This window comes from Podarcis cretensis (genome assembly GCF_951804945.1).
Source record: "Podarcis cretensis genome assembly, chromosome: 4".
NCBI lineage: Eukaryota > Metazoa > Chordata > Lepidosauria > Squamata > Lacertidae > Podarcis > Podarcis cretensis.
This window is the reverse complement of record NC_137173.1, coordinates 17,539,105-17,564,954: the sequence shown is the minus strand read 5'-3', so window position 1 is coordinate 17,564,954 and position 25,850 is coordinate 17,539,105. Positions and strand designations below refer to the sequence as shown.

At 44.4% G+C, this 25,850-nt stretch overlaps 2 protein-coding genes across 2 annotated transcripts; both read right to left on the bottom strand.

Annotated features, from left to right (window-relative positions):
• Positions 1-4,787: 4,787 nt before the first annotated feature.
• On the bottom strand, positions 4,788-12,533 carry LOC307215088 (uncharacterized protein C11orf97 homolog). The gene is made up of 4 exons (XM_079974257.1): positions 12,150-12,533; positions 10,180-10,284; positions 6,924-7,049; positions 4,788-4,923 (listed from the first exon to the last, which is right to left on the bottom strand). Exons 1-4 carry the CDS (start codon positions 12,241-12,243, stop codon positions 4,919-4,921), a joined length of 330 nt encoding a protein of 109 aa, XP_079830383.1. The 5' UTR covers positions 12,244-12,533; the 3' UTR covers positions 4,788-4,918.
• Positions 12,534-15,501: 2,968 nt separating this feature from the next.
• On the bottom strand, positions 15,502-23,705 carry ANKRD49 (ankyrin repeat domain 49). The gene is made up of 4 exons (XM_079974180.1): positions 23,578-23,705; positions 23,281-23,401; positions 19,851-20,274; positions 15,502-18,340 (listed from the first exon to the last, which is right to left on the bottom strand). Exons 3-4 carry the CDS (start codon positions 20,109-20,111, stop codon positions 17,879-17,881), a joined length of 723 nt encoding a protein of 240 aa, XP_079830306.1. The 5' UTR covers positions 20,112-20,274; positions 23,281-23,401; positions 23,578-23,705; the 3' UTR covers positions 15,502-17,878.
• Positions 23,706-25,850: the final 2,145 nt, after the last annotated feature.

Genomic DNA, 25,850 nt, shown 5'->3' with positions numbered 1-25,850 from the left:
GAGGGAGGAAAGAAAGGCAAATGTTTCCCCCCACCCAAGCCAGCCATATCTCTCTCTCTCTCTCTCTCTCCCTCCCTCCCTCCCCCCTCTCTCCCCCTCCCCCCTCTCTCTCTCCCTCCCCCCTCTCTCTCCCTTCCCCCCTCTCTCTCCCTCTCCCCCAGCAGCACCGGAGCACAGAGAGGAATTCCCTTCTGCTTGCCTGGAGGGGAGGGGCTTTCCCTGCTCTTTGTTCCATTTCAGCAAACACAGCAACGAAACAGAGGAGGGTGGGCAGTAAGACCCTGAGGCAGAATGCAGGAAAGCAGCCGCTTCCTCTTTTCAGATTTCCCTTCTCCGTGAAGCGCCGCGATTTGATTTTTGCCTGATTTTTCGGCTCCAGGGACCACACATTCGCTCTATAACACGCACAGACATTTCCCCTTCCTTTTTAGGAGAAAAAATCTGCGTGTTATAGAGGGGAAAATACGGTAAATCATCGGCAAAAGCTTTCAATTTATACTCTTTAGCTCCGAGTTGTATACCTTTAACCAATTGGTCCTTTAAAGGGACGCAGGTGGCGCTGTGGGTTAAAGCCTCAGCGCCTAGGACTTGCCGATCGAAAGGTCGGCGGTTTGAATCCCTGCGGCGGGGTGCGCTCCCGCTGCTCGGTCCCAGCGCCTGCCAACCTAGCAGTTCGAAAGCACCTCCGGGTGCAAGTAGATAAATAGGGACCGCTTACCAGCGGGAAGGTAAAAGGCGTTTCCGTGTGCGGCTCTGGCTTGCCAGAGCAGCGATGTCACGCTGGCCACGTGACCCGGAAGTGTCTCCGGCAAGCGCTGGCCCCTGGCCTCTTAAGTGAGATGGGCGCACAACCCCAGAGTCTGTCAAGACTGGCCCGTACGGGCAGGGGTACCTTTACCTTTACCTTTAATCATATTAAGCAAAACCTCCAGGACCGATATAAAAAGCAATGGAGAGATTGGGCAACCCTGTCGTGTTCCTTTCTCAATCTTAAACTCCTCTGTAACTATATTATTCACAATTAATTTAGCTTTTTGTTCTGAGTAAATTGCACCTATACCGTTTTCAAAACCTTGGCCTACCCCCATTCCCTGTAAGTTTTTCTTCATGAAACTCCAAGAAATATTGTCAAAGGCTTTCTCCGCGTCCACAAATATCAAAACTGCATTAGTATTAATATTCACTTGTAATTTTTCTAAAATATTAATTATATTCCTTGTGTTATCTGACAAGTGTCTCCCCAGGAGAAAGCCCGCTTGATCTTTATGGATTTCTTCTACCAATACCTTTTTTAATCTTTTAGCCATAATTTCAGCAAAAATTTTGTAATCCACATTGAGCAAAGATATGGGACGGTAGTTCTTAAGCTGTGTCTTCTCCGATGCTGTTTTCGGTATAAGTGTAATGTAGGCTTCTTTCCACGACTCTGGTGCCTTTTCCCCCTCCAGTATTTCATTACAAACTTCCTTCAAAGGCTGTACTAACCATTCTTTCAAAGATCTATAATATCTTGAAGTCAAGCCATCCGGCCCTGGAGATTTGCCCAATTTCATATTCTGAATGGCTCCTTCCACCTCTTGATCTGTTATTTTATAATTTAGCATTAACTTATTCTCTTGAGAGATTTTTTGTAATCCATTTATTTTCAAAAATCGGTCAATATCAGTTTCTTTCTGGGTCTCCTGTGTATATAACTGTTTAAAATACTTCTGAAAGCGCTTCCTAATCTCCACAGGATTCTGTATATTCTTTCCCTCCACTACCAAATTGGTAATGGTGTTGAGTTTTTGTCTTTTTTTCATTTGCCAAGCCAGCAGTTTCCCGCATTTATTAGCCAATTCAAATGTCTTTTGTCTCATCTGTTTAATCTTCCATTCTATTTCCTGATTCATCAATTTCATATATTGTACTTGTTATAGCTTTATCTCTTTCAGGATCTCCTGTGATTTTGGTTTTGCTCTCAGTCTCTTTTCTCCTTCCTTTATTTTCTCCAAGATTTTTTCCTTTTTTTCATTTTGAGCTTTCTTCTTAATTGCATTTTGTTGTATCAAAAACCTTCTCATAACTGCTTTGCTTGCGTCCCAAATTACTCTTTTTTCAGTAGTGGTATTCATATTTATCTCAAAGTAGTCTCTCAAGTTTTTGGGGGCCTTTTTAGTCACTTCCTCATTCCTAAACAAGGAGTCATTCATCCTCCATCTAAAGGAACCAATTGGTGTTAATGTCATTTCCATCTTCACGGCATTATGGTCGGAGCACGTTTTAGGACAAATTTCCACTTTTTTAATCTTCGGGGCCAGCCCCCTAGTTACCCAAATTTGGTCAGTTCTTGTCCATGTCATTTTGGCTTCAGAGAAGAAAGTTCCTTCTCTTCTCAAGGGGTTCTTAGTTCTCCAAATATCAACAAGGTCCATATTGTCAGCCATATCAAAGTACTACTCCTCTTTTCTTAACTTTATCTGATGAGATAAATTCCTCTCCTAATCTTTTGTTACTCAGAATCTTCCGATGCAGCCTTGTCACATGTGTTTCTTGTAAGCAAATCAAGTCCAATTGTTCTTTTTTTAATATATGAAAAACTCTCCTCCTCTTTTCCGGGGAGTTCAGTCCATTCACATTCCAACTTAATGCTTGCAGTGTCATGATGTAATTACACTGCTTTTCCTCCAACAGCACCCAGTAGATTGTCTATATCAGTCGGTGGCATTGGTTTCCCTTTTTTTGGTGAACTCTTGTCCAAAGCTTCTGGCTCTTTTCCAAGTCCTTTCTGCAGGTCTTCTTCGTGATTTCCCAAAAACTTGTCTTTTTCCTCCACTGATCTTATTTTTATCTTTCTTCCTTTGTAGCTAAAAGATAGGCCTTGAGGGAATTCCCACCTGAAAATAATTTTATTCTTTCTCAGAAGGGCAACCAGGTCTCCAAAATTGGATCTAAGGTTCAAAAGATGTTTCGGTATGTTCAGTAGGTTCAAAAGATGTTTCTTTGAAAATTTCCACTCTTGATTGCAGAATTATCAAAGGATTCTGGAAATGCAAACCCAAAATTTTGTCTCTTTCTTCTTTAGATCGGAGGGTAATCAGACAATCCCTTATTTTGATCTTCTTTCCTCCTTTTCCTAGTCTGAAAGCCCTCACAATTTTAAATTCTTCTTGTTTCAATTCCGACTTCCAAAACTCTGCAAATTCTTGTGTCAAAAAATCTATCAGGGTGCCCTTCTCCAATTCAGGTACAGCTCTAATCCTTAGGTTCGTCTGTTTTTCCTTCAATTCAATCATAGACAACGTCAGTTTATGGTCTTCAATTTGTTTCTGTAGGTATGGAAGCTTCTCTGTTTCCAATTGCGTTACCTTAAATTCCACAGCAGCAGCTTTTTCCTGGGTCAAGGTGGATTCCTGCAACAATTTCTGAATAGATTCTGTATTACAGTTAACCTTCTGTCCCAAACTGTTTAACGTTTCTGTGTTTAAGTCAATTTTTTTAGTTGCAGTATCTTCTGAAGACATTCCACTAGACTTAGGTTGTGTTGGTACAGTCACAGATAAAGTAGGAAGGCCAGCTGTTGATTGCCTTCGCTGCCCCAAGGTCTTCCCAGACCTCGTTGTTCTGTCTGGGAATGACAAGTCTACTTTCTCTTTCCCATTTGCCATAACACTAAAACAGTAGAAGAGCCAAGGTCAGTCTCAGATACACAGTTCCTGTTTACCAGTGGAAAATTCCCCTTGTAGCAATTTCTAAGGGTCCCTCTAGGTGGAAACAGTTGCAATAGTCCAGAAAGAAAGTAACTTTTCTTCTTCTTCTTCTTCTTTTAAACTCCACCCGAGAAAAATAAACAGTTCCAATTTTTGTTACCTTCCAGTTGCTTTCTCTCCCTTTAGCAGACAAAGTATAAAAGCTAGTCACAATATATCTCTCTTGCTGTCAAAAAGCCTTCTCTTGACAGCTAGCACGCAGTTTAAAAAGCAACAGTCTTTTTCACTGGCAGACCGTTCCCAAGTTTGAGCAGTGGATTTTAAGTTCTTTCCCTCTCTCTTGCAGGTTGTACAGTCCAAAAGCACAGCCCCCTTCCTTCCCTGCTTCCCAGGAAGGGGATTCAGAAATTTATCAAGTTAGAAAACAGTCCTTTTCAAGCGTAATTCCAACGCTTTAGCTTAAAAGTCTCTTTGCTTTGATCTATCTACAAAGCGGAAGGCAGACTTCCTGTTTAGACCTCCCCACTTCAGTATCCAATTGAGTCTTTTCCCCCTTCTTTTTCAAATAAATCCAATTTCCCCTACTCACGGGTAGTTGCTTTTATGTTCAAATTGTCCCAGGAAAAAGTCAGCGCTCTCCAGCAACGGCTACGCGGCTTCGCTCCGTGAAAGAAGCAATTGACTCACAGCACCGCGCCGCTCACCCAGCTCCGCTCCGAAGCCCATAAATGGGTTTTCTTGCGAGTTGGGGGGGCGCAAAAGGTGCCCGCCGAGTCCCACGTTCACAGGCTTCACCCGCCTGTGATTCCTATAGGGTCCCCGCTTCGCCGTAGCGGTGCGAACCCGATTTCCACGGAGCCGATCCCCTCCGAATCAGAGGAAATCCGCCATTAGCTGATGGCGCTGACCCGGAAGCCCCTACTAGCCTGCATTTCTGTGCTGTTTGCAGAAAAAGGGGCCAATGAACTAGTAAAAGAACAATCTTCTACCAAACAGGCAGATGCTGTGCGGGTAATAAAAATTTAGAGAGGTGAAACATTTTCGCTCTAGAACATTTTATAGCTAAACAGAAGATCAACACAGATATACCGACTGATGCATGGTTGAAAAGTTTATTTTACATGCTATGATCCAAGTTCTAGAATATAGTACTCAGCATTTGGATAAAAATAGCAGCTGTGAATTTGCCTAGTTCCTGTCCCTTCCATCAACACTGCTTTTCACAGGGGCTATCCTGCAGGAGGGGAAAAGAATGAAAACAGAGATTAGTAAATGTTTTATTGGTGAGGGCATTTCCACTTATATGTACTTTTATGTATTCATTTTGTTAGCTACCTAACACAGGGCAGTCTCCAATCAAGCTTTCTTTTTCTTTTTGTTAATAAAAAGGTGTCATGAACTATATATGTTTGTTTGTTTTTAATAACATGATCTCACTGAGTGTGAGAAAACGGACAATTATTTTAAAAATGGGGCTGGAAACTTACCTGAGGTGCCTCTCAGCTACAGAAGTTGAATCCATTCAGTTAGAGAGGGGCACAAATTATTTAACATTTTTAATCAACAAGGGTAAAGACAGCTTGAAGTGTGCAAATGTGTGCGAAACCTTCTGCAGTCAAACAAATGAAGTTGTAGGTTCACAAGTTTAAGGAAAATTGCAGATGTTTATGGAAGGTAGGATTCTTTGGCGGTGGGGGGGGGGGGAATGAGAAAGCTAATATAAAAACAACCTAAACTACCTCACAGGGTTGTTGTGAGGATATTAAATGTGGAAGATAATGAAGTGTGCTGGCCTGAGCCACTTGGGAGAAGAGCAGAATATCTGGATTGCCTGTATGCTGCCTTAAGTGATAGAAGGAAGGTGGGATGTATATGTAAGGAAATAAATATGGCCATCTATTTTGGAGTAATCTTGTTGACTTTATTGGTTTATTATGACTTTATTGACTTTAACCAGGAGTTGAGATTGTAATTGCAAGTTCCCAAAGCAGGGCGGTGCTGCCTGTGGCCTTGTTATGTTATTCTTTTACATTCGAAAATTTTATTTGCCCTCAAGAGGATTTTACTTGTCCCTGCGAGAGTTTCTGGGCTGCATTTTATTGGCTTGATACTGGGGACAGGTGCACTTTCTCCTGCTGCAGCAACAGCCATCTCTGCTGTGAGCCTGGACAGCTAGACTCCATCCCCCTAACGCTCCGCAGTTGTGTGAGAACCAAAAACAAACCCCTGTGTTGCAATAAGAACCAACCACAACAATACAAACACAACATGTAGGCTAATAGTTAGGAGAGAATATATAATAGAATAATGATATTATTCAAATTGTAAGAATAAGCCAGTCAAAGTTCATATGTACAATATAACAGAGTGGTAGCAAGGACTGTCAAGCCGCGTGTTCAAAACAGATGTCTAAGGACAGTCTCACAATAGTCTGTCAAAAGTTTCAACAGAAGACGTCTCAAAAGTTTCAAAAGGTCAGTGTCTCTGGAATGATACTACTGTTTCAGTAGCAGAATCTGTTTTGAACACACGGCTTGATGGTCCTCACGACCACTCTGTTATATTGTACATATGAACTTTGATTGGCTTATTCCTACAATCTGAATGATATCATTATTTTATTATATATTCTCTACTAACTATTAGCCTATGTGTTGTGTATGTAGAGTTGTGCAAGAACTGGCAGCCCATTTATGCACTATGATAATTTTCCCTTGCAAAGTGCATGAATTGAACCAGCACCTCAGCAACTGCCCGTCCCTGATCTCAAGGAGCAAAACCAGACTAAAAACACTGCAAGCCACATTGCAAGCCAGGAGTAGCAATCCTAAAGCGGAGCCGCAAATCTGAAGATCTAAAGACCAGCTAGTATGGTGTCTAACGGGCAGAGCGCTACCCTACCAGAACCATGCAGTCCTAGGTTTCACACAGCTGTGAAGTTTTACTAGATAGCCTTGGGGGACATTTTCTTGCTTTCGCTCTCTCACAGCTTAGTCTACTTCACAAGATTGCTCTGAGGATAAAATGGGGGAAAACATACAGTGTCTTGAAGGAAAGGTGAAGAACAAACAGGGTGCTGGTTTTTTTCTTCCCTTAAAAAAAGTTTTATGTGACTTTTCAAAAGCTGATGGATGCTGGGATTCACACACCAAGACGGACAATCCCAGGTGAATGTTTTGAAAGTCAGAGTTGTTTACTGATGCAGGATGCAGCCCCCAGATATTTCATTCTTACTTCTTATTACGGCATGTCTGGAGTAGTACTTGGGCTGTGAAAGCAAGCTACTTGGATTCTGTGATGCCGGTTTGAAGCCTCCCACTGGGAAATTCCTTTTCAAGCTCCAAATTCCTTCCAGAGCCGCTGTTCAAAATATATGAAGAGCATTATTGTCAGTTGGGTTCCAAGCTGACCTTCTATATTTTCAGGTAGGAGGGAAAGCAATTAATACCCATGGACCGAAATATTTGTACAAACCACTGGCTGACGAAACATAACCGTGCAACTGTAGGTCTGGAAGGAACCTTGCATTATTGATTCGATTCCATTTATGGGCGGTTTGCCATAAAATATCTCCGAGCAGTATCATAATAAAAACAAGTCCATATGTAAAAAACAAGTTAATATACACAAACAATTAAAAAAACCCACAACTCTGTATGTAAAAATGCTTGCAAAGCATCCCATATATATAATAAATTTCCAATCCAATACACACACACACTGGGATAAAAAACACACCCTCCACTTGTTGTAAAAGGAAGATCTTCAGTAGGTCCTGAAAAGACAACAGAGTTGGCACCTGTATAGTGCGTAATGGGAGAGCGCTCCAAAGGGAAGCTGCCACCTTCCTAAATGCTGTTCCTATATTGCGGGCATGTACAACAGGTCGATTGGGATCCTGGGCTAGATTATGGTCGATCGCAGGTCAATTGCTGCGCTCCTGGGGGACGTGACAGAGCCCTGCTGGCTCCCAGGAGAGCTGGCCTCTGTGTGTGTGTGTGTGTTTGCCTGTTCTCCTTCCCACTGCACTCCTGGGGGGATGTGAAAGGGATGCTACCCTGGCGGCTCCAAGGGAGAAACTGGATGCTCTGCCAGCTCCCAGGAAGAGCTGGGCTGTGTTTGTGTGTACGTGTGCGAGAAGATGAGGTGTGCGGGCTCTGCACGGGCTGCGGCTGTGGAGGCACCCAGTCAGGGAGCTAAGGGAAGGGTGGCACATGAGAGAGACAATGACGTCCCCCTCCCTTTCCCCCCTCCCGCCAGTTCCCATGGAAAGAAAACACCCTCTCCCTCCTAGTTCTGGATGGGTGCTGATACCCCGCCCATCTGGCTGGGTTTCCTCAGCCAAATATACCGTATTTTTCACTCTATAAGACGCACCAGACCACAAGACGCACCTAGTTTTTGGAGGAGGAAAACAAGAAAAAAAATATTCTGAATCTCAGAAGCCAGAACAGCAAGAGGGATCACTGCGCAGTGAAAGCAGCAATCCCTCTTGCTGTTCTGGCTTCTGGGACAGCTGTGCAGCCTGCATTCGCTCCATAAGACGCACACACACATTTCCCCTTACTTTTTAGGAGGGAAAAAGTGAGTCTTATAGAGCAAAAAAATTATGACAATGGAAGAGTGCGGGAGATCACTACCAGTTTTTGATATTGGACGGTAGATTGAAATCTTATGGATGTTGGACGTGCCTGCTATATTGTATGGAATGGACCTCCTGATATAGATGGAATCTGCAGGAGACCCTCTGCGGCAGAGCAGAGTGATCAATTGGGTATATTGCATATTATTGCAAGGCCTGTGATATATGCAAATATTAAGCCTCTCACGCATTTTTTGCAGTGGTACGATGTGGCGGATAACTCTGAGGACTTAACAACTATAGGGCTTACACCAGTGGCTTTCAAACTGGCTTCCCAGGAACCTTGGGGCTCCTTTGAAGCTTCTCAAGGGTTCCTAAATGAAATTGGTAATGGCTGTGCAGCTTTCCAGAAGGACAGCTTGCTCAGTCTGCTAATGTTCTCCAGCAATGGGGAGCAGCAGGAATTTTGTTGTAAGTTTCATGCAGGGTAAATTGTGAGGCCAGTGTCCCACATATACCAAACTTGCCACAGGATCCTCTGCAGTGTTCAAAGTTCCACCACAAGCCATACGGATTCCCAGCTATGGAAAACATTCCTTCAAGGTAGCATCTTTGAAAACCACCGGCTAAGGCAAATTCATGGAGTAACAAAATACACATAGATGTCAATCGAAGTGGATGAGGGATGTCTTAACAGAGAATCAGTATGGAATAGTCAATTGCGTATTGGCCTTAGGCTTCGTTTCAACCCCTTAATCAGCCATAAAGTTTACTAGGTGGTCAAGTCCCGTCCCACCCCTCTTTCTCTCAGTTTAATCTACCTTGCAGGGTTATTGTGAGAATAAAAAGAATAAACTTGTGCAGTGCTTTTTTTCTAAAAAAATGTTTAGGGGTACTCTCATTTTGACTCAAGAAAATCACCATTTTATAGTTCATATCGGGGAAAATAAATACAGTAAACGGACAAAAGTACAAAGATTCACAAAATGTTTAGGGGTATGCGTGCCCCTGTGTACCTCTAGAAAAAAGCACTACTGAACTTGTGTATTTTGATTTGAGCTTCTTGATAAAAAGGCTGAATACAAATGATGACATGCCAAGGTGACAGTATTTATAGGGTCTGGCCCTCTTCTTCTATAAGTTGTTCAAAGCCAGCTTGCAACTACCAACTGCTGTTTTGGATTTCTCTGTTGAGGCTTCCCTAAACTTTAAATGAGCTGTTCTGGAGAACGTGGTTAAAGAACTGCCACTCTGAAAGATAAATGAAATACTTAATATGAAAAGGGGGGGGGGAGCCCACTCTGTGATTCTTACTTGGTTGGGTTACTAAATGAGTTCAGTAGGGGCAAGCCAATGTACTGGCTTTTGCTAGAGTTTGCTCTTGTATTGAGCCTCTGAATTTATTATATTGTTGTAACCCACCCTGGAACCTTAAGGTGAAGGGCAGGTAAGATATACTGGGAGCTCTCCAATGAAGTGCTTCTGCTAGCACCATGACTTCTGATGGGCAACAGAAATTATTTCCTCTACTCATGCATCCTCTAAATCTGCTCTGTGTCCCCCACCCACGCCAACCCTCTGGAAAAGGATTGGTGGAGGACACAGAGTAGCATGAGGAGAGGGAAAGGAACTTCCATTGTCCAAGCAGAAATCCTTGTGCTGGAGGATATCACACTTATAAATAAATATGACATGCACCATTCTGAATGCCTGGAAAAATTGTAAGATACAACGATGATAAATAAATAGAACTTTGTTTTACCCGTAACATCTGACTTTATATATTTCCTCAAGTTAAGCAGTATTTACAGCAGATTTTCACAACTTATTATCCACTAAACATTTCCAATTTTTCTTCCCTAAATCATTTTATTTTTACTTTATACCTTTGCCGGCCACAGAGCTTACCTTCTGAAGGGTGCTTAATTCTGCATTCATCCCTCCGAAAATAAAGCTCTTCTTCCAGCACTTCCTTAACTCTCCTAGGTGGTTCGACATATACAAACTTCTTCCCTGTTTTGTTAAAGACAATTTACAGGGATAAGGAATCCCGTATGATACACACCTTATTTCACTTAACTGTGTATCAGAATTAACTAATTTGACATAATAAAATTTAAAATCATTCTCATTTGTAATATAAAGTTCAAAAATGCAAACAAAACATTTAAAAAATGTGAAATGAAAAATATCAATCATGTTTTATTTAAGTCACTGATGCACCCTTAGCTCAAATATTCTTTTCTGGTACTCTGTTCTCAGGTGCAAGATATAGCAGATATGGAAATAATACTGAGAAGTGCAATAATCTTCCATGCAATCACTAACTATTTTATATTTTCCCATAACACACCAGTGAAGACAGTAACTCAGACCACTGGTTCATCTAGTTCAGTATTCTACATTGCCTCACTATGGTTTCAGACAGGTTTTTCCCAGTCCTACCTAGGGATATTGTGGGTTGAAAATGGAGCACTATGTGCACAAATCATGAGCTCTGTCACTGAGCTATGGCCCTCTCCCAGTGTGTGCATCACCACACATTAATTCCATAATTAAAGACTCAGAAGAATCCAAAGCCGTTACATTGACTGACTGATGAGGTTTCCCATTGCATGATTTACAACAAGCAGAAGTGATGCTTCGCTGAACACTGGGGCATAGTAACAAATGTTGCAATCCTAACCCCACTTCCTTGGGAGTAAGCCAAAATGAGTTCAGTGGAACTTACTTCTGAGGAGGCTGGTTAAGACTGTGCTGGAAGCATCATGCTTCCCATTTTAATTGAAGGTCACTTATAAGGATTCATAACCATATAGGAATCAGTGGTACAGAGGTATGGAGTGGTACTGAAAAAAATTATGTACTGTACTGTATAATATAGCGGATTGTTTGGGAAAGGGACCTTATCTTCACTTTTGGGGCACTAGAGGGCACTGTATAAAGTTATATTATACAGTACTGTATATGTAACAGGTTTTTGAAACAAACTAAATGCTTTTTAACTGCATACACTATTCATCTGAACTGCTACATGGAGCGATAATAGGTAATATGCGTATACTGCCATTCTGTGGGAGTGGCGGAAAGGTGCAGAATATGAAAATGGTCCCAGAATTCAGAGAACAGCGGCTCTTGATTTGTTTTCCTGAAGCTTGGTGACCTTTTAAGGTTGTAAAGTTATGCTTCCGAAGGAAACAATTCCTGCTGAAATCTCAAGAGCCAAAGGGGTGCTTGAATAGTCTGTCCAGTGTCTGGAGGAATAGGCAGCTGCCCCTATTCAACAAATCACATTGGTTCTCGCGCCCCTCCCCTCCCCATCTTGGCTACTCCCATGTTTGGAGGTGAAGTTTGAATTGCACTGCAACTTGTTGCTCCTCCCCATGACTAGTGTAATCATTTAGTCTGGGAGGTGGCAGATTTCCCCCACCCCTGCACTAGAGGAACCCAGCATATGTCCCCTTGTAATGGGATGTCAACATTGTACAACATCATGGGCAAAGGGCACTGGAGCGGAGGGGCTCCAATGGTGCCTAATGCAAGAGGGTGGGAACAAAATAAACTAAGTTAGTTGGTCTTTAAGGTGCTACTGGAAGGATTTTTTTTATTTTGTTTTGACTATGGCAGAACAACACGGCTACCTATCTGTAGCAAGAGGGTGGGGTGCCCTTTCCCTCTAATGGGGGGTGGGTGGAGGGGAGAGGGCAGCACCCCACATTTTGCACAGGAGAGGGGTAGCAGCAGCAGCGACAGCAATGCCCCCACCTACCCACTCCCCTTGGCTCGAGAGAGGCTGCCACGCTTTCCAGCCCTGGAGGGGTCTACGTGGTTGTGCGTGTGTCCCCCCCCCCCCGCCTCGGCGACCCCTCCCCACTCACAGGGCTGCCCCGCTTCATTGTACTCCGCGTAGCTCCGGCTGCTCCCCGGCTCCCCGGGACTCGGCTCCAGTTGCTCTCCGGCCGCCGCTCTCATGCCTCGCCGCCCGCCGCCGCCGCCGCCTCTTGCACCAGCCGCGCCCAGGCGAGTGGGAGACGCGCGGGCCCGTTGCCATAGGAGCCCGAGGCGGAGAAAGGAGGAGGAGGAGGAGGAAGAAGAAGGGGGAGCCCGGAGCTCGCGACTCGCCTCCCCCGGGGGAGCTGAAGAAGGAGCCTGGGAGTTAAGTTTCCCGCTCCCCGGGGCCGGGGGAAAGCGCAGGAAGAGAGGCGGCCTAGAGTGAGACTAGGCCCGGGCCTCTTGGGCGTTGCCATGGCGACGGATACTGCGCTAAGAAGCCCGGCGGGAATGGATGGTGGGTGAAGCGAGCAGAGGCGTCACAGTGCCAAAGCGCTGCTGTCGAAGGCTGGTGAGGCACCTGCAACAACTTCTTCTTCTTCTTCTTCTTCTTCTTCTTCTTCTTCTTCTTCTTCTTCTTCTTCGGCGATCACTCGTAGCCCAGTAAGATTGCCTTCCACAAACACGGTTTTAACAGTGAGTCCATAAGTTACTGTGGAGGCCAATTCTGGATCCACACGTCTTTCCACAGTGGGGACAATGGTTTCCGGGCAGGAGTTGATCCCAGTGAGGGTTTGCCAAGCATGCCTTCCTCTTAGCACGTTTCTCCCTTGCGTCCTGAGTTCGAGTGTCTTCAAAGCCCATGACACCTTTGGTAAAGGCTGTTCTCCAACAGGAGCGCTCGCAGGCAAGTGTTTCCCAGTTGTTGGTGTTTATACTACATTTTTTAAAATTTGCCTTGAGAGAGTCTTTTAACCTCTTTTGTTGACCACCAGCATTACGCTTTCCATTTTTAAGTTCGGAATAGAGTAGTTGCTTTGGAAGACGATAATCAGGCATCCACACAACATGACCAGTCCAACAAAGTTGATGTTGAAGAATCACTGGTGATCTTTGCTTCTTCCTGTACACTGGTATTAGTTCACCTGTCTTCCCAAGTGATGTGGAAAATTTATCAGTTGATGGAATCTTTCAAGGAGTTGGAGATGGCTTTTATAAGTGGTCCATGTTTCACAAGCATACAGTAAGGTTGGTAGTACAATAGCTTTGTAAACAAGCATTTTGGTTTCCCTGCGAATGTCCACTCTGCACTTCAACTGGGAGAAAGCCACACTTGCAGAGCTCAGAGCTCAGCTCTGCAACTTCTTGTACCAGTGTGCTTGCCTACATCTCCCCCCTTTCCCACTTAGCCACCCACATCCCAATCAGGGCTTCTGTGACCTGCCTTTCAGGCAGACATTCAACCAGAGCTCCCCCCCCCCATGGAAATGGCCCCGCTGAAATCCACACCTAGAACTAAATCGGATGTGGAGACCCTTTGGCCTAGATGTTCCTAGACTCCCATCTGCCCCAAAGAGCACAGCCAGTGGCCAGGGAGTACAACATCTGGAGGGCCAAAGGTTCCCCCACATCTGGCCTGAATACAACATGTTAGGCATGCTTTAAGCCCGTGGATTTGAACCGGCGCAAGAAGGACTATTGCGTTTGGGTCTTAGGCAAAGCGGAGCAGGTTATCTCCCAGCTGTTGACTTCAAGGGGGGGGAGCCCCTAAATGAAACACACAATTAAGCATATTGTAGCTCGTGTAAACCCAAAAGAAAAAAATGGTGGGATATAAATCTAATAAGTAAACCCAGATGGATGCCTCCATTTGCCCGAGCTGCAACACAACATGTATTTCCTGTATCGCTCTCTACAGCAGAAACACGTGCTGAAACTTTCCAACAGTTTGACTTCAGACCCCAAAGGCTCACACCTCCATTGTCTCCTGAGACAGATGGATGCCAACCATTCCTCCAAGGTCAAGAATGGTCAAACATGGTTCTCTCCCCCTGCCCCATTTTTAACACCACAATCATGGGAGGCACGTTAGGCTGAGACGGTGACAAGCCCAAGTTCACCCACTGAACTTCATGGCTGAGGGGGGACTTTAACCCAGCTCCAGTACTCTAACCACTATGCCACACTTACTTACTTCCAAGCAAACCTGCATTGGGTAGGATTGTAAAATCATTTTTTAATAGAGGTAGGTAAACACACTGCATAGGAATGTAAGCTATGGCTTTCTAGCTGAACGAACATTTTGAGGTTAAGGCTTCAGAAATGCTACTATGGGTAACGCCAGCTACCAGATTCTCCATCTCTTTGTTCCTGCTGTGTGCTTTCCGTGTGCTGGACTAGGCCTGGGAAAAGAATAGTTAAAATATGTATGGTCCCTGTGTGCTGCTACTTGCTTCAGAAGTGACATCACATAGAAGACATCCAAATATAATGCAAATACATCTGATAAACTAAAATGGTATGTGGGTTTTCTATAAGCATACTTACAATCTTGGATATCTTGAGAATCACATAGGATAAGGTACAAACGATGCACTTTCCCACCAAACACACCATGGTTTGGCAAATAGGCTTAGTTCCAGCAAAAACACATCTTCCCAAACAGATTTTGAAATTCAGCAGCTGGCCACATGGTATGAGGAGTCACAATCCCACTGAGCATGAGAGAGGACCACAGCTCAGTGCCAATAACATGCTCTGAATGCAAAAGGTCCCAGGCTCAATTTCTGGAATCTCTATTTAAAAGCATATTACTAATCAGCTGAGACAATGCTGAGCTAGTTACAGGTAGGTAGCCGTGTTGGTCTGCCATAGTCAAAACAAAATAAAAGAAAAAAAATTCCTTCCAGTAGCACCTTAAAGACCAACTTAGTTCTAGGTATGAGCTTTCGTGTGCATGCACACTTCTTCAGATACACATCTGTGTATCTGAAGAAGTGTGCATGCACACGAAAGCTCATACCTAGAACTAACTTAGTTGGTCTTTAAGGTGCTACTGGAAGGAATTTTTTTCTTTTATTTTATTTTGAATGCTGAGCTAGACAGACTAGCAGTTCAACTCAGTAAAAAGCAGCTTCATATGATCATGTGCTGTTAATCACACAACACTCAGTATTGTGTTCCACCACAACCACAGGCAGTAGTGAGCCCCACTCACAGTCTCAAAGAAATGCCAACATATACATGCAATTAAATTTTAAAAAGGACAGTGTTGGTTTTCCTGAAAGTGCTCTAGCACAATCCCTCAGTGACACACATACAATTACTCATTTCCCCTTAATACAGACCTTTAGATATTTAGCTGCACTGTATTTCTGAAAGCTGTTAGTATCCAGAGTACTGTACTGCTCTTAATCAACCCACAAATCATTGCAACGAACCTTGCAGCTGAAGACCTGATCACGTTTCACTGTGTTAAATATTTTATTTTTAAATAAGACTCACAGCAGAATTACAGTATACTGTATTTCAAGTGTTACCTGTATTAAGTTCAGTTACATTCCATTTCACTTTTCATGCGGTTTTCAAACATTAACAAGTACCTCACAAAAAATAAAAAAATCTTTAAAGTGAACTTTGATATCATCTGTATTTGTCGTTTCATACAATAATAAATACTCCAGTTCTCTCTGTTACAACATACTAGTGCTTTACAGCTTTCAGTTACAGTAAATCTTCAGAATTTTGCACTACGACGTACTACAAAATTCCTTTTTCTACACTACACCTTTAAAATGGTTTCAGACCTGCTTATTAGTCACAGCTCCCAACCACAGAATGGCAATTGCAGTTTGAGATAAAATTGGCAATCATTTTCCAGTGAAGTCTTAGCACTGACAAAACTACAAATCACGGTGTTCTTTTGGGAGAAATTGTCACATTTAAACTGGTCCCTAAGCAGTTTAAATTTGTAGTGCAACTTTAAGATGGCGATCTGCTAGCCACTTTAATTAGCATACTACTAACTTAAAATGGCTTGGATGTCAAATCTTGAAACATTTATTTAGAGGTGCCATTAGAGCAGCAGAATGTGTAGCCTAATGCTAAGCACCGGTAATCAGTTCAGAAAACTAAACCTGCCTATTACAATTACAATGAGGCTTACTTTCTAGTAAGTTAGGGAAATTATTTTACTGATTTTAGCAGGAACTATGTGATTATATGGAGCAAAGTCTGCTGATAAATGAACAATGAAAATTACTAGTAATTTTCTGGTCAATTCAAGTAGTTTATAGACCACATTGGAGTGCCGCACACACAGCCACATTTAGTCAAGAAGTTCAAGTCTGTAAGTAGTAATCAGAACTGGGTCTTTGGACTACAAAATTAAGGACTGTTGGCTTCAATACGCAAGCCACTTTGCTCCAGAGTTTCCCTCACTGATCTACCACTGATGATTGTTTGTCTATTTCAGAGTTAGGTGGGTTTTAGCTTACAAGTTTTGGATTGTAGCCTTTAGGCCACTTATTCAAGAACAGCCTCAGTGAATCGAGTTATGAGGTAACATCACATTACCACCCAATGTCAGTGGGTCTGACTTTTAATTTAGGGCTAATTCACACAAGGCATTCAAAAGGAGCGAACACAGTGTTTACATGTATGTCAATTCATACATTACCCATTGACACTGTACATGAAATTGAGAAGCTATTTGTACCAATTTCTATCTGGTACAAGTCAATATGATTTATAGGGGGAATTACATGTAGCCGTAGAGAGACAACACCTACTGTTTACATGAACTTTTTCAAACTTGTATTTTAAAAGTATTATGTGAACCAGCCCCAAGTATCTTTGGAATGGATAAAACCTCTGTGTGTGACTACAGGCTACTTCTCGTTCATGAATGGGAATCCAGCTCATCCCTGTCCATTATATGAAAATGTAACAAAGGAAGAAAGTACATGAATTACCAAGTTCTGAAATCTCATAGTGCCACTTCCGGGTAATGTTTTCTGCTCCCAGGTTTGCTTCTGAAAAAATCTATCGCTGTTAAGCATCCACGTAACTTTCAACAATTGAATTCTTCAGTAGGATTGAATGAGGATTCAAATCCTGCTCACACAGCCATCAAATAAATAATGTCATCCCAGCATATTATTTCCATTCATTCACGTTATCCCTTTAAAATCTGAGCACATAAAATGTTATGGTTTGAAGGTAGGCAGACAAGGTATATTATATATTGCACCAGACACTGAAATCTGACCATCACATTGCACTTTTTGATTTCAGGGTAGCTCAGTTTTTAATAGCTGAGAAGGTATTTTTCCTCTGTTGATGGGCAGCTGCTAACCTCATTACAACTGCCTGGAGGCTGTACGGGTTTCTTTCTGCTCAAGCACAGCCCCTGTAAGTCAGCAGAGAGGTCTCAGTAATTCTCAATGGTTTTAAAAGGAAAAAAACAAAACACCCCAAATGTTTCAAACAATGCTAGTTCCCAACTCCTGTGTAGTCCCATGCTTTGGGATATGAGATTGACAGATGGGAGTACTTCTGCCACGTTAAGTGGTCAATGGCCCCAAGATATTTAGGATTCCTCCAAAGCTTTTCAAGTAAAAGTGGAAATGTTTCACAAGTTTAAGGGTAGAGTGGTTTATAGTATAAAAATAATGACATCGTAACAAAACGAGACCTCATTTCAGCATCTCACAGAGTAAAAGCTACACCAAAGAGGTGGGGTTGAAAGCACCGACTTTTGAGTGCAATTACAAAGAGAACTTCTTACAAAGGCCCTGGCAGTGTGTGTGTTTCGACATTCAAACGTATGCAACTTCTAAGAATCGGACGCAGAATTTGTGCAACTTTCGACAATCTCAAACAGGTAGTGATAAATATCAGTCCTCCTGGCAATATCGTACGCCGTCTCGTCCAAGTTGTTCTTGAGATTTGGCTTTAGGTAGCGATTCATGAGCAAGAGTTCGAGGGTTTCCTTGCTCTCCCGGTTCCCTGCTGCAAGGTGAAGTGGAGTCAGCAAGCCATTGGTCTGAGCATTGATATCTGCCCCATGCTGGAGCAAGAACGATGCTATCTTGGTGTTGTTCCACTTGCAGGCACTGTGCAGGGGAGTCCAGCTATCCACTGTCAAGGCATGGACATCCGCGCCGTGGGCAATCAGTTCCCGTACAACTTCCAAGTGCCCGTTATAGGCAGCCCGGTGGAGAGGGGTATAGAAATCTTCATCCTGGACATTTACTGGAGCAAGGTTTTGAGACAGGAGCCTTTGCACTGTGCTGAGCTGCGGGGGTGAAGAGACAAATAAGTTTCAGCAAGCCTGCAAGCTAGACGCATTGCTTTTACAGCAAGAGCAGCACTGAAGACATTGAACCAATACTTTGCTTGGCTATAAAGCTCACAGAACCTCAGTCAAATTTATTCTCTCTCAGCCTAATGATGTGACCTGTCCTGGACCTGACCGCCTGAGACCCTTTTTCGTGTGCCTCCCCCATAAGAGGGCCAGAGCATGGCAACACAGAAAAGGCCTGTTCTGCAGTGGCTCCTCAGTTTGTGGGATGTTCTCCCCCATGAGACTCGCCTGGCTCCTTCGTTACATATCTTTAGGCGCCAGATGAAAACGTTTCTCTTCAACCAGGCGTTTGGCTCATTAACATTCTATGGCTTTTAAAATGTGTTCCTTGGGAGGGCAATTATTGGTTTGTTTGCTTCAGATTTTATTATGCATTTCATGTTTTCGTTTTGTATTTTTATGTTGTGAATTTCCCTGTGATCTTCGGATGAAGGGTGGTATTCAAAATTATTTAATAAATAGTAATAATGGAACACAGAGTTGACTTAGATATGATGTTTTTGCCCCATCTCTCCTGGAAGGGCTTTGGAGTGATATACAGTGGTACCTCGGGTTACAGACACTTCAGGTTACAGACTCCACTAACCCAGAAATAGTACCTCGGGTTAAGAGCTTTGCTTCAGGATGAGAACAGAAATCGCGCAGCAGTGGCCCAGTAGCAGTGGGAGGCCCCATTAGCTTCAGGTTAAGAACAGTTTCAGGTTAAGTATGGACCTCCAGAACGAATTAAGTACTTAACCCAAGGTACCACTGTACAGTTTTTCTGCATAGCAGGAAGCATGCCACAGTGCCCCAATTCTGACAATAATCCAGGGCTTCACTAAACTTTATTTATGAAGCTAGGAATGGGTACCAGGTCTGAGCAACCCTCGGTTCCCTCACTGCACCCTGGTTTTGATTAGATGTTCCTGGTTGGTATTCAGCCAGAAAAAAAGTCTTCACTGGGGTACTGTGACTTAGGGTTAACAAATCAGGAAAATAGCTTAAAAGAATCCAGTTCTTGGATAATATTTAAGTTAGCATCCACTGTGGTGCTCATCCTTTAGTTGGGTGGGGGCCAAGGCAGAGAGGTAGGCCTATTGCACTCTTAGATGAGCTTTTTAGGAATTTTGTATTGTATAGTTTGTTAGATCTTTGCCTTCTAATTTATTTTATCTGTTGGTATTGTATCCAATTAAAGCATTTTGAGACTTTTTTTTGTACAAAGTGCATAACAAATGTAATGAATCATTCACTTGTGATAATAATAAATCATCAACAACTTTGTGCCAAAGCCAGAACATGATGAGAGGAGGGAGAACGGAAAGGAAGAGCGCTCAGCTTTGGCACTCATTATCAGCTTCATAAATCATGAAGCCTGGAATGATTGTCCACATCAGGTTGTGGACAACACACACAGCCCCAATATGAATTTCCGAAATGTGATTACAAAATGGCTTACTCTATTTTTTTCTGCTGCCCAAAGCAGAAGCTTATCTGGGTTGTTTTCCAGCTTCTTCTCTTGAGCCTGGTACCATTCCTCGGTTTTTTCTTCCTGATCTTCATCGTCAGAATCTCCAGACCAAAGACTCTGTGTTCCTGTGGGGATCAGGTGCCGGTGGGTCTCCAACAATTCAAGCTGGTTAAAGCTCTCAGGAAAATCTCTATAATCTTTTGCATCCTCCTCTATGTTCTTCTCTGAGGATTTCCCACTTTCATTCATTCTGCAGACTTGAGTTCTCAAGCCCCAATTTACATGTGAAATAGTTCCTCCTCCTCTTCTTCTAGCTCATTTCATTTCCTGATTGTTCATCATCAGATTTTACAAGCACACAGAAACAGCTAGCAAAGGCTAGTGGCATAGATTGCATTAACATCATGGCAACCTTTAGAGAAAGAAAAATTAAGAAATGATTAATACAGTGACCAGTACACACAAAAAAGATATAAGTTCTTAGCATTTAACGCTAAAAATAAAATTAAAAAATTGTGGCAGTGCAGGAGCAAAAAAAAGGAATCCTTCTGCTCTCAAATCCCGGCTTATATCAGACCTTACGCCTCCTATGAAAGGTCAGCTAAAAGTGAATAGGTATTGTATAAGACGGCATTTTATGGCATCACACAAAGCTTAGTCATTTTGTTAGATATCTTCGAGAGCATTGTGTGGTGAGATTGTGGCAATTACCGTATTTTTCGCTCTATAAGACGCACCTAGTTTTTGGAGGAGGAAAACAAGGGAAAAAAATATTCTGAATCTCAGAAGCCAGAACAGCAAGAGGGATCGCTGCACAGTGAAAGCTGCAATCCCTCTTGCTGTTCTGGCTTCTGGGATAGCTGCGCAGCCTGCATTCGCTCCGTAAGACGCACACACATTTCCCCTTACTTTTTAGGAGGGAAAAAGTGAGTTGTATAGAGCAAAAAATATGGTATGTCCAAACTTAGGCCAGTAAGATTTCCACCTTGTCCTTCCCAATCTTATTATTACTATTACTGATTTATTTACATGCCCCTATTTATTTTTAAGTATAACAAACAAGGAGGTTTACAAATATGAAGACAGCTATATAATAAAATCAAGGAAAAAACTATGGTTCAAGTTCACAACAAAATACAAACAATCTTGAAAGGGCTGCAAAATACATAGTCAAAACATTCCAAAAGCAGTAAAAGAGTCTTGTGGCAGTGTAAAGAGTAACCAATTTATTAGGGAATGAGTCTTAGTGTAATACAGTGCACTTCATCAGATGCATTAGGCATTATCCTGTATTATCCACAACAAGTGCGCTGTGAACAGCCAGTGTGATTAACAGTCTACTTGTTTTGTTCCCCTCCGATATCGCTGTAGACAAACTCATAATTCCATAATGTATTTGATGAAATGGGACTGCGGCTCATGAAAACCTATGACGGCCTTCCCCAAACTGCTGCCCTTCTTTTTTTGTACTAATACTCCCATAATGCAATTAGCCATACAAGCTAATTGGAGGGGCGGGGGAATCTGACAGGCACCGATTGGGGGAAGGCTATCTCACATAATAGATCTGTCAGTCTTTACGATGCCACAAAGCTATTTATTATAATAAAATCAGACTCCTACAGAAGATTGCTTGAATAGAATAGTCACTGCCACCCATCTAAGAAGCAGACCGTGAGGGGATCAGTTAAAATTCTCTTGGGATGCTGTTCCAAATCCTGGGCACCGCAGCCGACAAGGTCAGTTAGCTACCCATGTGCCTTGCCTCAGAGCCAGGACCTGAAGGAAGGCCTCTCAAGTAGAGGAAATATACGATCTCAACTTGAAGAATGTCCCTAAAATCTTCCATTCCATTGGATCCCTTCCAGTTGGGATTCACTGAAACTGCCTTGGTCGCACTGTTTGATGCTCTCCGGCAGGCTAGGGTTAGAAGTACTGTTTTGGGGGAACAGGAGGCGGGCAGCTGTGGAGGACTCCCTGGTCCTGAATGGGTTAACTGTGCCCCTGAAGGACTAGGTATGCAGCCTTTGGCAATTGTGTAGAAGAGGGATTTCAGCAGGTACAGCTTGTCACTTCATGCACTAAAATACCCTCTGCACTGTGGGTTAAACCACCGAGTCTAGGACTTGCCGATCAGAAGGTCGGCGGTTTGAATCCCTGTGACGGGGTGAGCTCCTGTTGTTCAGTCCCAGCTCCTGCCCACCCAGCAGTTCTAAAGCACATCAAAGTGCAAGTAGATAAATAGGTACCACTCTGGCGGGAAGGTAAACGGCGTTTCCGTGCGCTGCTCTGGTTCGCCAGAAGTGGCTTAGTCATGCTGACCACATGACCTGGAAGCTGTACACCGGCTCCCTTGGCCAATAAAGCGAGATGAGCGCCGCAACCCCAGAGTCGTCCACGACTGGACCTAATGGTCAGGGGTCCCTTTACCTTTACACAGTGGAAAATGAATGGTCCTCTTTTGCGGCTAGCTGCCCTAGCTCAGGGCACAAGAAGCCTGTACCTGCTTTGTATGTTGTAAACAAAAACTATATGAAGCTTCAACAGGGCCGGCTTACCCATAGGCACTAGGGGTGTGCAGCACCTGGGCGCTGGGCTCTCAGGGGCGCAAGGCCAGAAGTCCAGGGATTGAAGAGCCAGGCCAGCTGACAGCCGCTGCCAGGTGGAGCAGAGCCCTTCAGAGCGCCGCAGGCTTTTCTGCTGCTCTGAGGCAGTTGGCTGGCTCCACCCTCCTGCGCACCTGGGATTGGTGGGCTGTCAAGAGGCGTGCAGCTTCCCTCCCAAGCCTCTGTGGGGATTGCTCTCCCATTGTAGCAGCATGGGAGAGAGTTGTGCGCCCAAGCCGCTGTGGGGGTTGCTCTCTTCCCTCCACTCACAGTGGCATGGGAGAGAGTTGCATGCCCCCCAAAATCTCAACAACTTTGGCCTGCCCTCCCCCCAAATTGGGGGCGCTGGGCAATTTTTTTGCACCCCGGTGCCGCATATGCTAAAGACGGCCCCGAGCTTCAACATGCAAAACAATCGCCTAAGAATTGCTCACGGCTCTACCAGAAAGAAAGCTCTTTGGGTTGCAACCTTCACATTACTTATGCCAGAGCTAAAAACTACACTGTGCTCTTTTCGGTGCCTGCTAAATACACTGTTTACGCACGCTGTCCCAGGTGCTTAGAAATGCTGACGTGAGTTTTGATCTGATTTAGTGTTCTAACTTTTTGCATGTTATAATGTACGGTAAATGTTCTCCTGATTTTACGCTTTCCGTAAACCACTTTGAGGTTTGTTACTTTGCTGGTAAAATCAAGCAGTGTATAAAATAAAAAATACCCAGCTGCATCCTGGTTTCCAAGGAAACTGACATTTGCGCTCCTCCGCTTGCAAAATCCCACTGCTAGCTGTAGCAACTCCCGTGTATCCTTACCTTGAGCAAGAAGTCCCATTGAACTCAACGGGGCTTCGCAGACACATGCCGTGATTCTCTCTCTCTCTTTTTTGCAACAAGCTGCAGCGCTCCAGAACCAGAAGCATCAGGTTTCCAAAGGCTGGCAAAATAAAAAGCAATTCATTAACCCATCATATATATATATTTTTTTAATTAATATCCCTTGCCTCCCCCCTTTTTTTTGCAAGCGACGCCTGAAAGACGGAGCCCTTCGGCTGGAACCTCCGCAGGGCTTTCGGAGCAGCCCGCCTCGGACGCGCCGCGGGGAAAACTCACCCCCGCCTCCAGCCCGGGGGAAGGGGCGGGGCCAAGGAATGACCGGCAGCAACCCCAGGCGCCGGGGGACTTCCGGCCTTCCTCGGGCCTTTCGTGTCACTCTTTCACCCTTGCTGCGGCTGCGCAGTGGGGATTGCCTGCAGTGCTTGGGGAACCGGGTTTAGAAGAGGAGAGGGGGCGTGGCCAGAAGCGTGCATTGGGTACGAAGGGAAAAGGAGGAGCTAGCTCGGAGGCGGGGGGGGGGGCGGGGTTCAGGACGCTTGTCGCGAGATGGGCCTTGCCTTGCGCGTGCGCGCCCGGAAAGGGGCGGGGTTATTTCTCTCTTCCCTCCTCGCTCCCAATAGCTGCGGCGCTATGGAAACTGGAGGCGTTGCGTCGTAGGCCGCGCGCCGGGAAGGAGGGTAAGAGCGCGGGAAGCGTGAGGCGCCGCGTGAGGCAGCCTCAGGGGAGCTGGGGCTCCGGTAGAGGCTGCGGCCTAGTTCGCCCGTTCCCGCCCTCCGCGGGAGAACTTTCGCTTTTTAAGTAGAATTCAGACATCTTCCCCATCCCCCACCCCCAAAATAGCCTGCAGGGAAAGAAAGGAAATAATTGGACCAAAAAAAGGGTCTCTTCCCACGTGCAGAAGGCTGCGTGTCTTGCGTAACACGCTTGTTCCATTGATCCCTCCCTCACGTCGAGGCTGCAGTAGATTCCACAGAAGTGTAAGGGCCCACGGAAGTCATCTAGTCGAGCCCCCTGCATTGCAGGAATCTTTTGCCCAATACGGGGCTCGAACTCGTGGCCCTGACTTGAGATTTAAGAGCAGGCATAGGCAAACTTGGCCCTCCAGATGATTTTGGCCTACAACTCCCATCTGGCGGACTGTCTTGCCAGAGTGGTGTATGCTCTAGTTATCTCCCGCTTGGACTACTGCAATGCACTCTACGTGGGGCTACCTTTGAAGGTGACCTGGAAACTGCAATTAATCCAGAATGCGGCAGCTAGACTGGTGACTGGGAGTGGCCGCCAGGACCACATAACACCGGTCCTGAGAGATCTGCATTGGCTCCCAGTATGTTTCCGAGCACAATTCAAAGTGTTGGCGGTGACCTTTAAAGCCCTAAATGGCCTCGGTCCTGTATACCTGAAGGAGCGTCTCCACCCCCATCGTTCAGCCCGGACACTGAGATCCAGCACCGAGGGCCTTCTGGCGGTTCCCTCATTGCGAGAAGTGAGGTTACAGGGAACCAGACAGAGGGCCTTCTCGGTAGTGGCGCCCACCCTGTGAAACACCCTCCCTTCAGATGTGAAGGAAATAAGCAGCTATCCTATCTTTAAAAGACATCTGAAGGCAGCCCTGTTTAGGGAAGTTTTTAATATTTAATGCTGTACTGTTTTTAACACTTGATTGGGAGCCGCCCAGAGTGGCTGGGGAAACTCAGCCAGATGGGCGGGGGTATAAATAATAAATTATTATTATTATTATTATCATTATCATTCCTAGCTAACAGGACCAGTGGTCAGGGATGATGGGAATTGTAGTCTCAAAACATCTGGAGGACCAAGTTTGCCTATGCCTGTTTAAGAGCCTCACGCTCTAGTACCCACGGAGCTACCCCAAGGAGTCGTTTTCTGCCCATAGAGGATGTTGCCTGCCATGTCTCTCCATGAGTCTCTGCTTTGGTGACTTAAGCAGAAGAAGTTTGTTTGTTGCCTTTGTTAGCCTCCTTCCCGCAGAGTGGCCCAAAGTGGCTTGCCTGAAGGTTGGTTAAGAACATTTGATGGAAATCTAAAAGCGCAGCTGAATAGATAAAAGGCAGTGCTAGAAGAGGTCACAGAGTGTGTATGGAGGGGGAAGGAGCCACCCAGAAAGCCTGATCTTGTATTTGCATCTTCGGCACCTCATGTGGTGGTTGCCCGCCGTATCTCTTCATGATGCAGTGTTCTGGCTGTGCTGCTTCCTGAATAAGCCTCTGGCATCGCATTGATCATTTGATCACCCTTCACGTTAAGATTAAAGTTGAATTAGCTGCCCATAGTGGAGGTTGCCTGCTGTGTATCTGCTAATCAAGTATCTGGAATTCCATGGGCTGTGGGCATTATATCACGCCTCATGCCAACATCTCAGCAAAATTATCTATCTACAGGGGAAGTTGCTTGCTGTGTCCATGCATGAGTGGATTATCAGTGGTGTTACCCCAATTTTAATGTGCTTCTCTTTTAGGGCCTGCTTTGTTGTCCCTTTGGTGCCAGGCAAAATAATTTTAAAAAGAAACTAACAGGCCTTTTAGACT